General features: G+C 41.2%; 2 protein-coding genes across 2 annotated transcripts in view; both read left to right on the top strand.

The window, feature by feature from the left end:
• The window catches only part of LOC101009387 (myosin-8), a 30481-nt gene extending 26497 nt beyond the window's left edge, over positions 1-3984 (top strand). The window contains exons 34-38 of the mRNA XM_009189681.4: positions 1077-1202; positions 1289-1459; positions 1644-1748; positions 2304-2399; positions 3712-3984. Of these exons, the coding sequence (XP_009187945.3) occupies positions 1077-1202; positions 1289-1459; positions 1644-1748; positions 2304-2399; positions 3712-3861 (648 nt within the window). The 3' untranslated portion in view covers positions 3862-3984. The remainder of the gene's footprint in view (positions 1-1076; positions 1203-1288; positions 1460-1643; positions 1749-2303; positions 2400-3711) is intronic.
• Positions 3985-10860: 6876 nt separating this feature from the next.
• MYH13 (myosin heavy chain 13) overlaps positions 10861-15323 on the top strand; it is a 78706-nt gene continuing 74243 nt past the window's right edge. Inside the window, exon 1 of the mRNA XM_031657224.1 lies at positions 10861-11131. The gene's annotated coding sequence lies outside the window, so the exon portion shown is untranslated. The remainder of the gene's footprint in view (positions 11132-15323) is intronic.

Raw genomic sequence — 15323 nt, 5'->3', positions numbered from 1 at the left:
CTTTTTTTTTTTTTGAGACGAGTCTCGCCTGTCACCCAGGCTGGAGGTGCACAGTGGCCGGATCTCTCAGCTCACTGCAAGCCCTCCTCGGGTTTATGCCATTCTCCTGCCTCAGCCTCCCGAGTAGCTGGGACTACAGGCACCCGCCACCACGCCCGGCTAATTTTTTGTATTTTTAGTAGAGACGGGGTTTCACCGTGTTAGCCCGGATGGTCTTGATATCCTGACCTCGTGATCCGCCCGTCTTGGCCTCCCAAAGTGCTGGGATTACAGGCTTGAGCCACCGCGCCCGGCCCTGAGTTGAAATCTTAAGAATATGTTTTCAGAAGACAAAATTCAGTGCTCTCCAAGGGAACAAATCATGAAAATTCAGAGAGAATAGATCCTACTAAGCAAGAAATTCTCAGTGCCTGCCACTCACAAAACGAATGTATCCTTTTCTATTTCCAACCTTCCAGAGAGAGAGTAAGTAGTGATGTCTGACTGAAATATAATTAAAAGAACTAGGGGGCCGGGCGCGGTGGCTCAAGCCTGTAATCCCAGCACTTTGGGAAGCCGAGACGGGCGGATCACGAGGTCAGGAGATCGAGACCATCCTGGCTAACACGGTGAAACCCCGTCTCTACTAAAAAAAAATACAAAAAGCTAGCCGGGCGAGGTGGCGGGCGCCTGTAGTCCCAGCTACTCGGGAGGCTGAGGCAGGAGAACGGCGTGAACCCGGGAGGCGGAGCTGCAGTGAGCTGAGATCCGGCCACTGCACTCCAGCCTGGGCGACAGAGCGAGACTCTGTCTCAAAAAAAAAAAAAAAAAAAAAAAGAACAATTAACTAATGTATGCCAATAAAGGCATTCTCAAACCTCAGAGGTCCTTATGCATAAATCAGATGGACACTGGGGAAGTTGGGGGAAAGGAGTTCCTACCTTGCAAATAATTAACATTTGCCACTGAACAAATAATTAAAGTTTAGTGAAATGTTGCCAACAGATCCCCTGCATGAACCAACAAGTAAGACACCTGTAAAATCCCAAGAGGGCAAATGACAAATTTTGTAAATTTCCACTGACTACTTTTAACAGAATACCAGCCTCATCAACACCAAGAAGAAATTAGAAAATGACGTTTCTCAACTCCAAAGTGAAGTGGAGGAAGTAATCCAAGAATCACGCAATGCAGAAGAGAAAGCCAAGAAGGCCATCACTGATGTAAGATGCACATTTGTCTTACTGACACATGTATGCTACCTGCTATCATCAAGTTTCATTACTTTATTAATTTATTTCCTAAATAGGCTGCCATGATGGCTGAGGAGCTGAAGAAGGAGCAGGACACCAGCGCCCACCTGGAGCGGATGAAGAAGAACCTGGAGCAGACGGTGAAGGACCTGCAGCACCGTCTGGATGAGGCCGAGCAGCTGGCACTGAAGGGCGGGAAGAAGCAGATCCAGAAACTGGAGGCCAGGGTGGGTGTCTCAATCTCTCTAAATCTGGGAAGGGAAAAAGGGCACGTTCGCTACCCTTCTCTCTTCCTACACAAGACTCCCATCCTGTCCTGGAGCTGGGAACACCCACCCCATGCCTTCAGTAGGTCTTGGGCTAATTAATATCCCCCAAGACTGACTGCGTAAGTATTTTTCTTGGCTACAGGTACGTGAGCTTGAAGGAGAGGTTGAAAATGAACAGAAACGTAATGCAGAGGCTGTTAAAGGTCTACGGAAACATGAGCGACGAGTAAAAGAACTCACCTACCAGGTAAAGGGAATAGCCTTCCAGAATATCCGGTCTTCTGCCCAGAAGGAAATTGAAAACCTTATGACTATGTATTTATATGCCACTCATAAACAAATATGCATTAACTTGGTACATATAAGGTGTAAAGACAGTTGCTTATCACAGACCTATACTAAAACTTAGGGAGGCCTTCAGATTTCTAAAGTTTAGAAAATAGCATGAGAGTAAAGAATACAGATTTTAAAGACAGATAAACTGGGTATTAGTCCTAGTATGGCCTCTCTTGCTTGTTGAACTTAATACTCTAAACCTCAGTTTCTTCACCTGTAAAATAGGGATAACAGCATCTATCTTCCAGGATAGGGAGGTAAGGATTAGAGAAGATGTGTGCAATTCTCTAATACAGGGCCTGCACACTGGAAACATTTAACAAGAGTTAATTTTATGAAGAAAATCGCAGAGTTGATCAGGTTTACCCTAGGCCCACCTGCTATCATGCCAAATGATTTTATTTTAGTACCCAGAGTAGCCTAATTTCTTTGGAATGAATGCAGATGATTTTTTTCAAACTTTCAGACTGAAGAAGATCGCAAGAATGTTCTCAGGCTGCAGGACTTGGTAGATAAATTACAGGCGAAGGTGAAATCATACAAGAGACTAGCTGAGGAGGCTGTAAGTATCTTTAAGTCCTTGAGGAAAGAAGGAAATTTCTTTTGCAGTAGAAAATGTTTTAAAAGAATCCATCAATAAGAAAGAAGATGCAATGAAAGTGAAAATCTGCCACTCATATTTTAAGGGGGATGATTTTATAAATATGAATTTGTCCCCCCCCCAAATCCAAATTACAGAACAAGATTTCAAAAGGAGATTTTTTTTTTTTTTTTTTTTTTGGAGACAGAGACTCTCTGTGTCACCCAGGTTGGAGTGCAGTGGCATGATCTTGGCTCACTGCAACCTCTGCCTCCCAACCTCAAGCGATTCTTATGCCTCAGCCTCTCCAGTAGCTGGGACGACAGGCGTGCGCCACCACACCTACCTGGTTTTCGTATTTTCAGTAGAGATGGGGCTTCACCATGTTGGCCAGGCTGGTCTCGAACTCCTGGCCTCAAGTGATCCGCCCGCCTTGGCCTCCCAAAGTGCTGGGATTACAGGCATGAACCACCACACCCAGCCAAGATATTTATATTATTAAGCAATTTGTAAGCATTGAGGGGGGCAAGTTCCAAACAGCTCACTTACTTGATAGCTGCAAATGATATACAGTAGGAATTCTAATTAATACCATCATAAATATTCCTCTCCCTCTAGACATAGAAAAAATCAAGTTCTCAAAAGCCAAACATCAATCTTTTACCCCACCTGACTTCTTCACTCCCTGCTAGTGTCATCAGTGGGGGCTCTTGTCCCCACATTTGCTGTAGCTACTATAAGAACATGTTAGAAGATTCTTTACCCATACTCTTCCTGGTTATCCCTCCACTCTTCCAGACACATGTGATAGGTAGGAAGTAAATAGGAAGGAAGAAAAGGAAAGAAAAAAGGGAGAGGCATAAATGGTAATGAGTCAAATAACAGAGAAGACTTTCTTCCTAGTCCTACCTTTTCTCTTTCTTTATATAGTAGAATGAAAACATATGGCAAAAATACATAGTAAGTTATATTTCCTCAAGTTATAGTTTGGCCTTGCATTTACTTACTGATGTCTATAAGGGTACATAGATCTCTTCCTCCTTTCCACAGACCATACATCATAAAAGTAGGTATGGGCTTTATATTAGGCTGTCTCCTCCACTTCAAAACTCTCCTTTCATTCTTTAAAGTAAAAATTACAGTTGAAAGTAATAAACTCTGTCTAGATGTGAAGTCGGATATGCTAAATAGACCATAAGAAGGAAATACCTGATTTGAGGAACTCATCCTGTCTGGTGATAAGTGCAATGAGAACCACACAGTCTAATTCTCACAATTTTATCTCTATTCTTAGGAGGAACAATCCAATGCTAATCTATCTAAATTCCGCAAACTCCAGCACGAGTTGGAGGAGGCCGAGGAACGGGCTGACATTGCTGAGTCCCAGGTCAACAAATTGCGAGTGAAGAGCCGAGAGGTTCACACAAAAATCAGTGCAGAGTAAACACACCTGCCTGATGCTATCAAGTGGCTGAAGAAAGGCACAAAATGTGCTATTTTTGGTCACTTGCTTTATGATGTTTATTTTCCTCTTAAAGCTGAATAAATAAAAACTACAGTAAATGTATACATTAAACCGGACTTTCATTTTTTCACTTGCAAAGCTATTTATGCTCACAGTTCTCACCTAGCTATTAATATCTTAATATTATATATGGCTTTGCAGAGTATTCAATATTTTATGCCTTCAGCACCACCTGACAGTCCCTTTCCCACCTCTTCACCCCCCCAACACACACACAAATACCTTTTGCTGAGCTCGTTGTTATTATCTCTCTCTAGATTGCTACAAATTACTAAGAAAAACACTCCCTGAGGCTGCCCTCCGTATGGGGCCATTCATTTACTCCACAAACAGATATTGAGCATCTACTATGTGCATCAATACGATAAATCAATAAATAGTGCCAGGCACTGTTTCAGTTCTGTGGGTACGGCAGTGAACAAAATATAGTTCCTGCTCGCTAGGAGCTTATATTCCACAAGGAAAGAAAAGCAATAAATAAATTCATAACTATGTAATGAGCCAGATGACGAGCACTAATGGGAAATTAAAAAGTAAGAGAGACGCATTTACTATTTCATAGAGAGTAGTCAAGGAAGGCGTCTCTGGTAAGAAGACATTTGAACAGTGACCCAAAGGAGGTAAGAGAGTAAACCAAGTGAGTATGTGGGTGCACAGCACATCCAGGCAGAGAACAACAGAAAATGCAAAGGCCTTAAGGCAAGGGAAGGTTGGGAATGTTAGAGGGGCAGGGAGGAGGCCAAGCAGGGCAGGAAGAGAATGAGCAAGATGAGATAGTTAAGGCATAAGAGAGGAACCCAGAGGCCAGATCATGTAGGGCCCCTTGGCCACTCGAAGGACTTTTGCCTTTATTCAGGGTGAAGTGGGAAAGCTTTGGAGGATTTTGAGCAGGGTGATATTAACATACATTTTAAAAGAATCACTGTGGCTGCTGTGTTGAGAATAAACTAAGGGAGCAAAGATAGACACTGGGAAACTAGTTAGGAGCCTACTGAAAAATAAAGGATAAAAGATGACAGTGGCAATTGGGTGCGGTGGTTCACGCCTGGAATCCTAACACTTTCGGAGGTCGAAGTGGGCAGATCACTCGAGCTCAAGAGTTCGAGACCAGCCTGAGCAACATGGCAAAACCCCATCTCTACTAAAAATAGAAAAAAATTAGCAGGGCATAGTGGCATAGGCCTGTAGTCCCAGCTACTGGGGAGGCTGAGGCAGGAGAATCACCTGAGCCCGGGAAGTCAAGGCTGCAATAAACCAAGATCGCAACACTGCACTCCAGCCTGGGAGACAGAGTGAGACCCCGTCTCAAAACAAAAACAAAAAACAAACAAACAAACAAAAACTAACAACAACAATAAAAACCTTGACAGTGGCTTAGGGCAGAAAAATAACATCGGGAGACAAAGAGAAGTGGATGGATTCCAGATTTATTGAAGGTAGCTAGCGTACATAGTATTGTCAGATAGATTGGATGAGGGACAGAGTGAAAGAATGAACTTATGAAACAAGGACAGAAAATAAAACAAAAAAATAAAAAGGCTTGATGGAGTAGAACGGACGTGTTTGGCCTCCAGAAAGAGGAAGCAGCAGAGCAAAAATGCAATCTGGACAAAGACTGTACTTTATGCACTCCTTCTACCTTCCAACATTTACTCTCCCCCAACCTCTAAACCCCTATCGGCCTCAATCTTTTACAGTATAAATTGTGTAGACCACAATCTCAAGTGTGTCTAATAACAAAAGTTTAAAACAAAAAAGGAAAAAAAATTTAAATAATCTCCAAAAACAAAATTTTGGATCAAAGAGGAAATCAAAACTATAATCATAAGAACATCTAGAAAGAAACAAAAGAAGAAATCTTTGTGACCTCGGCTTAGGCAAAGATGTCTTAGATATGACACCAAACATACAGGCCACAAAAGAAAAAATTGATCAATTGTATATCATCAAAATTTAAAGCTTCTGCTCTTTGAAAAACACTGTTACAAAAAGAATGAAAAGACAAGTCACAGACTGAAAGTATTTACAACTTATATCCCTGACAAAATATTTATATTAAGAATATATAAACAAATCTAAAAATCCAGTGAAAAGAAAACAACCTAATACTTTGAAAGGCAAAAGGTTTGGACAAACATTTCACTAAACATACAGATGATAAAAAGGCATCTGAAAAAACATTCAACATCAGAGTCATGAGAAAAATATCAATAAAAAACAGTAAGTTACTGCAACACATTTACTACAATGACTAAAAGACCAAAGTGTTGGCCAAGAGTCACAATGTAAAATGTTACAATGACTTAGGAAAACAGTTTGGCAACTTCTTAAAAAGTTAACAAATTATCTGTATGATCTAGTCATTCTCTTCCCAGGTATTTACCAAAGAGAAATTTAAGCATATGTCCAAATGAAAACTTGTACACAAATGTTTATGGCACATTTATTTGTAATAGGAGCAAAAACTAAAAAGAAGAACCAAAATATCCATCAACGAATGGGTAAACAAATTATGGTATATCCATACAACAAAATACTACTAAGCAATAAAAAGAAACTATTAACACAAAAAAGAATGAATCTCAAGATAATTATGTTGACTGAAAGCAGGAGCCCCTCCAAAAAGTACATACTATATGATTCTATTTATATAAAATTCTAGAAAATGAAAACTATAGTGATAGAAAGTGGACCAGCAGTTGGCTAGTGATGCAGAGGGAGGGTTTGTAGGGGGCACAAAGAAAGAGTGGTGGGGATTACAAGGGAGCAGGAGGAAATTTGGAGGGTCGATGAACATGTTCATTATCTTGATAGAGATGACAGTTTCACAGGCATCTAAACATGTCAAAACCTATCAAATTGTGCACTTTAAGTATGTGCGGTTTTAAATGTCAATTATACCTCCATAAATTTAAAATTCTGCATTAGGGGAAATACCACAATTACAGTACTCTGGGAAAATAACTAGTAATTAGAATACTATATGTCAAACTTTAAAGCCAGAGTTATACTTTTTCACAGAAATTGCATTAAGCCTGTTTATCAGTTTGTTGACATATTTACTATGTTGAGTCTTCCAATTCTTGACTACAGTCTGTTTCATTTATTTAGATCTTCTCTAATTTCTTTCATCAGTGTTTGGTAGTTTTCAGCATACAAGCCCTATACACATTTTGTTCGATGTATGTCTAATTTTTTTCTTTTTTTTAAGTGACTATAAATGGTATATTTCTAATTTTGCTGTCTACATGTTCACTGCTAGCATACAGAAAAACAATTGATTTTTTCCTATGTTTATCCTGTATCTTCAAACCTTACTGAACTCTCTTATTAGTTCTGAAGTTTTTTGTAGATTCCTTGAGATTTTCCACATAGAAAATCATGCCATCTGGAAAAGCAATGATTTAAAGCAAATCTAAATTAAAATGAGGTCCAAAATTTCAGAGTAAATTGTGAACTAGGGTTTGATTTTCAAAATAAAACCAAAAATATTGAAATATATTTATTTTCTGTTGTATTTCTTTTTTTTTTTTTTTTTTGTATGCAGTCTCGCTCTGTTGCCAGGCTGGAGTGCAGTGGCACAACCTCAGCTCACTGCAACCTCCACCTCCTGGGTTCAAGTGATTCTCCTGCCTCAGCCTCCTGAGTAGCTGGGACTACAGGCATGCACCACCATGCCCAGCTATTTTTTGTATTTTTAGTAGAGATGGGGTTTCACCATGTTAGCCAGGATGGTCTCGATCTCTTGAGCTCATGATCTGCCTGCCTCAGCCTCCCAAAGTGCTGGGATTACAGACATGAGCCACCATACCCGGCCTTCTGTTGTATTTCTTAAGATTAGGTCACAATTGCACCTCTGCTATTCTTAGAACAAAGAACAAATAAATGTTGCAGTTGGGATGAAAGGGACAGATTTCTCACAGTCATATGTGATAACATAATATGACATCCTTTAAGTTTTGCAATGCAATAATAAAGTACATCCTTTTTCACAAAAATGCAGGACTTCTTCAATATTTTTAAGACCTTTCCTAATCCTTTGATCCTGAATTCATTCTCGTGAAACATCTATTGGGTCATCATTTTTGTCCATTTTCAGTTCTTCAGTTGTTAACTAGTTCAACACTGTGGAATCCACACTGGTCAATGGCTTTGCAAAATTCAAGCCAATTTCTTTTACTACTTTCATTAACTTCACTAAATTCTGCAAATGTTGTTGCAAGATTTCTCATTTTACTTTGCATTCAACTTAAATTGATTGTTGCATATTTACAACATCTAATGATCAATAAGATCATTAGTGAATACATTTTGTTTTCCTATGCAATATCATTACTGCAAAGGCTCCAATAACAGGGACTCCACTATTGCAAACTGAAAACCATCTTTAGGCTTTGCCCAGAAATTCTATTCTATAAATTTAATAATTAAAGATATGCATAAGCATTTATGTACACACATATTTACCAGAATGTTTTAAAAGAACAGAAATTTAGAGCATCCTAAATGCCCAATAATAGAAAATTTGTCATATGAATTATGTTATCTTCAAAGCATGGTACACTATGTAACTATTAAAAATCATAATCCAAAAGAATAGTTAATATCATGAGAAAAATTGTCAAATATGTTCCAAAAGCAGAATACAAAACAGTGCTTGCAGACTGATATCTCAATTGTGTATGTATTTAAGAATACATAAAAATTGGCCAGGTGCGGTAGTACACACCTGTAATCCCAGCACCTTGGGAGGCCGAAGTGGGCAGATCATGAGGTCAAGAGATTGATACCATCCTGGCCAACATGGTGAAACCCCATTTCTACTAAAAAATACAAAAGTTAGCTGGTGGTGTGTGGTGGTGCGCGCCTGTAGTCCCAGCTACAGGGGAGGCTGAGGCAGAAGAAACACTTGAACCCAGAAGGCAGAGGTTGCAGTGAGCCAAGATCACGCCATTGCACTCCAGCCTAGCGACAGAGTGAGACTCCGTCTCAAACAAGAATACCTAAAAACATGGAAAAAATGTGAAATTGAAAAATTTACATAGAGATGACTTCCATGCTAAAATTTTAGGCACGACTTAAAATTTTCCTGCAGTATGTTTGATTATATTTTTCAATGTGTGTACTATTTTTGGAATTCTTTTAAAGGCTCATGTTTTTAAAATAAATAAAAGTAACCTGCCCCTTAAGATTTCTTATCCACTTCTCATCAAAGACATGGATACAACTGACAACAGTAAGGTGAAAAGAGGGTCATCTGATGGATGAGACTATTAGCACAGCTGCTAAAAGCTGTTGCCTGTCATCCAAGCTCTCTGTAAGGATTAACATTCCAGGACTGACACAGAGCAGCTGTCAGTAAGCAAACTTAAATTCTGCCTCCTGGCTGCCGCAGAGGTTTGGGCACATGTTCCACATATCAGTGTCCCTAGGAACCTTCACCGCAGACTCCAACGGTCACATTTTCCAAAGCGAGAAGCTGAAGAATCAGCCGTGGGCAGATGGAAAGAACCTTGCTTAAGGATGGAATTTGCCAGCCTGATTCCTCCCTCCTGGTTTCAAGGGTCACTAAGATGCTGCTTCCGGAGGCCGCAAGGAAAAAGAAAGCCTCTCCATGGTGAAGGAGGAAAACATTTCCCCTGGGGAACGCACCCAAAACAGGGCTTCTCTTCGATGTCAATAGCCTGACCTTCACAAGAGGGCAGACTATTTTCTCAGCTCCTCACAGAAACTATGGCTTGTGGCTTGCTTGGGGAAACTGAGGTACAGAGCAATGTGAAGGCTCAAATGATAAGATATTATGTTTAAAACATGGATGGGAAAGGTAGTACCTTCTGAGCAACAAAATCATCACTTTTTCCACGATTTGGAAAAATAATTCAATGGGTACCCACAGATTTGAGTATCTGAACTTGACCTTATATAAGAATATATGTGTGGCCGGGCGCGGTGGCTCACGCCTGTAATCCCAACACTTTGGGAAGATGAGGCGGGCGGATCACCTGAGGTCAGGAGTTTGAGACCAGCCTGGCCAACATGGCGAAATCCCGTCTCTACTAAAAGTACAAAAATTAGCCGGGCGTGGTGGCGGGTGCCTGTGACCTCAGCTACTCAGGAGGCTGAGGCAGGAGAATCACTTGAACCCGGGAGGTGGAGGTTGCAGTGAACCGAGATGGTGCCACAGCATGCCAGCCTGGTGACAAGAGTGCTACTCCGTCTCAAAAAAAAAAAAAAAAAAAAAAAAAGAATATGTATGTGTACAACATAATAATATGGCTATGCATGCACTGAAAAATTTCAAATGGGCTTTGGTGACAAGAATTTTAAATTTTCTGTCTGGCCCAGTCAGCCATGGGACTTACCCTCAAATGCCCTCTCCACACTCAATTTCATACCCTCCCCACCACACAGCCCTTCACGGATCTACTGTCTGGAATTGCACAGCGCAAATAAATCGCCGGGAAGAACAAGGTCCTGCTCACTCGCAAACTCTCAAATGCACACTTACTGGCCAGGTCCCAGTGTGGCCTCCAGGGCTGCCCCAGCCATGGCGAGAGTCACCTCTGGCCTTTCCTTGCCGCAGACTGACCCCTCCCATGATGCCCCGGGACGCACCGGAAGTGACTCTCCTCCTCTCTGGACGATTGAAAACATCGTTTCTCTCCTGTAGTACTGGGGTGTCTCCTTCAAAGCACACTGCTGCTGCCTCCTTTTTCTTCTTTTTTTTTTTTTTTTTTTTTTGAGACAGTTTCGCTCTTGTTGCCCAGGCTGGAGTGCAATGGTGCGATCTCGACTCACCGCAACCTCCGCCTTCCGATTTAAGCTGGGATTACAGGCATGCGCCACCACGCCCGGCTAATTTTTGTATTTTTAGTAGAGGCGGCGTTTCTCCATGTTGGTCGGCTGCTCTCGATCTCCCTGCCTCAGGTGATCCGCCCGCCTCAGCTCCCAAAGTGCTGGATTACAGGCGTGAGCCCCCGCGCCCGGCCCACTGCTGCGGTCTTTTGACGCCTTATCAGCGCTTTGACGCACTCCCTCCCTCTCCACAACTAGATCACAGTTGTTGAGAAAACAAACTTTCTCTTCAGTTCCTGGAAAAATGTATTCATTAGCCTTTGTTGAACGAAGAGCAGACATTCAATAAATTTCGTTGGACAGAATGAACCAGTATTGAGTAGAAAAAGAGCAGGTAAGATCCAACGCTCAGCACAGAAAAAGGAGGAACAAAACAGCCTTTGTAACAACAGGTGACATTTGAAACCCGAAGTTCTTACCTTAATTTCCAAGGCTCTAAACCATCTGCTCTTGCCTACCTCTGCCACTACATTCCCTACTGCTGGTTCATTCTGCCCCACTGGCCCACCATCTCCCAGAGCGTATGCATTTGTTTCCTCTGCCTGAAATACTGTCGCCCTTTGATATTTTCACGGCTTACTCATTCACTTCACTAGGTGTCTGCTCAAATATCGCCTCTTCAGAGAAACTTTCCCTGTTCAATCTGTTTAGACCTCACACAGCCACTGTTTCCTTATCCTGCTTTTCTTTCTTTCAGAGCATTTATCATTAATTGATATATCTGTTTGTGACTTTATTTTGTTCTTCAGTACTTAAATTCCTCCCAGCATATAGTAAGCTCTCAGTGAATATTTAATGAATGAATGCGTGTTCACCATGTTGCTTGCTCTCTGCAAAGCCCTGTGTATGTATTACAGCTTTGCAATTAACAGTTCCAGGTGGGAATTTCATCATCATTCTAGCTTGGATCATTCTAGGAGATGTCCAACTGATTCCATCTATCCTTGTCTTGGTCAGGCTTGTCTTGTCAGGAGGTTGCAGTAAGCCGAGATCACGCCATTGCACTCCAGCCTAGCGACAGAGCGAGACTCTGTCTCAAACAAACAAACAAAAAAAGAATACATAAAAACACGGAAAATGTGAAAGGATTTAAACCAAAATTTAGGTAGAGATTTTGAGGACTTTGCTGTGGTACCCCCAAACAACCTATCAGGTATAGTGATGGATCTACCACCCCTTGCCCAAGACAGTCCTGGTTTTGAAACGGAAAGTCTCAAGAACTCCGTTAGCCCCAAACAAACTGGCATGGTTGGTCACCTACTTTCAGGTATCCAGGCTCCTATCTTCCCTGTTTTGTTTTACTGCTATGTGGGGAGGAATGAATCTACACAGAAAATTGGCTACATAGAGTGGGTAGAATGACAGGACTAAAAAGACAGTGGACAGGCTTTGGTAGCTGGTGGGTCTCACCAGACAGCAACATCAAAGACACGAACAACATTGAGGACATTGACTTGGCTCCCAAAGCCCTCTGCCACTGGCAGTGGTTGGTGCGTTTGCCAGAGAAAGCTCATGTTTTGCAAAATCACAGGGTCCTCTGTTGACATAGCCTCAATCACTCTCCCCTTTCCCAAACTGTCATGTGGCATCCAAATAGTACCCTGCCATGCATTCATTAATTCACTTAATTGCCACAAGAACCTCCTGAGTTAGTTATTGTTATTGTTCCCATTCTACAGGTGAGAAAAATGAGGCTGAGAAAGGTGAAGTAACTTGCCCAGATTCAAGTAGCTTAAATGGTGAAGTCAGAATTTGAGAGCTAGCATTCTGATTGTCAAGGTCCATCCTTAGTTACTGGATTATCATGTGGATTTTAATGATTTAAGTACATACTTTTTACTGTGTCCAACAAGCTTTTTTAGGACACATTGTTTAAGACCTAAATAGTAGTAGTTAAAAGTAATCAGTCATGCTTTCCTTAGCTCTAATGAGGTTTTAAGCAGCTGAAGTAGCCAAAACACACTAAACAGACCCCAAAAAGGGGAGGTAGGAAGCAAACAGCAGAAGATCCTAACTTTCACAGACATGAGTCAAAGCTATGAAGCCAGGCTGGAAAGTCTCCAATTTACCGAACAGACCTAGCTGGTAGGATTTCTTCTCTGAACACAATGTTCTCAGGTCATCCACACGATCTCTTCATGTTATTTTCAGTGAAGGATGCCTAGTTTATGTGTAATTCGGAGAAGCATGTATAATTCTGAGAGCATTAGTGTCTTACAGGATCTTGTAAAGCCAGAAGCAGCTGTCTTCAAGTGAAAATACAAACTGGACTTGGAGTCAAAAGATGTTTGTTTTAGCTCTCACTCTGCCACTTATTAGCTGTGTGATTAGTCACTTGCCCTCACCAAGCCTCAGTTTTCCCACCTACAAAACTGTGAAAAGTCTCTCTTCTCACTGACATTTAATAATCAATTTAAATCATGCTTTTGATAACCCCTATGAACTTTTTGATTTGCACACTTTCAGTATATAAATACCAGAAGTGAAGAAGTTTATATATTCTACTTGAAAGAGTTGTAAACTTGCTCTGTTGAGTTTGAGAGTAAGATGGAAAGGGGTCTAATTTTATGCTTAGCATGAATTAGATAACCTGTCTAGAACCTCAATTTCTGATTCTGTAAGGCAGGAGTTACTTTAGATAATATTCAAAGCCTCCTTTAGTTCCAGAATCTATATTGTCATTCAGATCTTTAGTTAGGCAATTCAAATATGAATGGGGGCCATTCACCGATGTGCCTGCCCTATGACTTTCACCCAGAAATTTATATTCCTGGCTGGAAAACTTCCTGCTGCTTTTTGAAATTTCATCTGTTACATAAGCCCTGAGATAGCCTGAGTTGTGAGGGATGAGGTATGATCCCACTATTAGCACAATTAATTGCCCTTTCTTCTCAAGTAGCCCTCTGAGGAGTGACCTCAGTCACACTTTTTTTTCCTAGTCTTATTCGGCCTTGCTACTGCCTCCTTCTTCCCACTGCACTATCCACATTGATATTTCCTCTGAATGCATCTTAAATAGTGATTTGTGAAGAGATTTGTCCCAAGGAAAATCAGTAAAACTTTTTCCTCCTCCTTAACACCTGCTCATTCCTTAATCCCTTGCTGCCACCCCCACCATCCTGCTGACATTGCTGTCAGGATAATCTCCCTGGCCAATCCAATGCCCTGTTCCTGGTCCTGTCTTTCTCCAGTTTCTCTGTAGCGCTCTTCATGATAGCCTCTCTCTTGAAAATATCACCTCCTTTGACTTATTTTGACACTAATAATAAAGTTACCTTCACTTTAGAGCAGACAAAATGACTTTGTAATAAGACTGAAGAAAATTTCCAGTCATAGAACTCCTCTCAGGTTTGACTTGGAGCTGATAGTGTGGGGTGAGCTGATAGTGAGCTGATAGTGTGGGGTGGGAGCTGTGGACTTGGGGGGGATAGTGATGAAATAAGAGATGATGAGACCCCAAAACAAGAAATCTCTCAGAGTTGATGGATATGACTATTACCTTGATTATGGTGTATGCATATGTCCAGACTCATGAAATTGTGTGCTTAAGTGTGTATAGCTTTTTGTATATCAATTGTGCTTCAATACAGCTGTAAAAAAAGAAAGAGAAAGATGAGCCCCTTTCCCCCGAAAAAAGGCCTATGTGAGTAAAACTAGGTGGCGACCAAATTGTTTCTAAAGATGAAAGTGGTCTTCTTTATTCGATGACTTTTATGTTGCTGAGTAACCAGATGAGTAGAAATGCATGTCTATGGCAGAGCTAAATCATTCCACGTAATAGAGGAACAACTGAGTACCCTAGGGGTGCAGAGAAATTCCTGAAAGGAAGAAAGGAAAAGACATCCAGCATCAGTGTAAAGAAAAATGGACTTTGTAGAACAGACATTTCTGACGGAAACAGATAATTTATTCTGAGGTATGTAATATAATCCTCTTCTCTGTCTCCCCTACAAAATCTTCTGTAAATTCTGCATTGCTCAGTTAGATTTGGGGGGATGGTGGATTATATGCTGAGACCAGGTCAGGGTGGGTGGACATGAAAATATACAGTTTGGCATGGGCTAGAAGCAGACTACACACAGAGATAGCCACATCTACATGGCAAAGACAGGATTTCATTAGGTCCCCGCATCATCCGCGTGACTTGGGCAGAAACAAAACAATTTTTTCTGATTTTGAAGCTGAAGGGGAAAGAATTCCAGAGTTGCTAAGAGAAGGCAGGGAGCTCACCCCAGTCAGTAAATGGCAGAAGTAAGCTGGGGACTCTCTCAGGTCTTCTGACTCCAGCAAGATCTTACTGCTTCTCACTTGATATTTGCTTACTTGCAGAATGAACCTTCTTTATTTTTATTTACTTTTTTCCTCTTTTTCTGCTTTCATTTCCTCTCCCCATGTCTGCAACACCTAGCTGTCCTGTGAGCGCTCAACTTTCACAGTAGTTTCAATTATCACCTCTAGACAAATGATATCCCCCAACACAGAGAACGACATCTCTAGCCTTGACATCTCCTTTAAACTTTGAACCC

Source organism: Papio anubis, chromosome 17, assembly GCF_008728515.1.
Source record: "Papio anubis isolate 15944 chromosome 17, Panubis1.0, whole genome shotgun sequence".
NCBI classification, from domain to species: domain Eukaryota; kingdom Metazoa; phylum Chordata; class Mammalia; order Primates; family Cercopithecidae; genus Papio; species Papio anubis.
The sequence above is the reverse complement of the archived record's forward strand: the minus strand, read 5'-3'. Positions and strand labels throughout refer to the sequence as shown.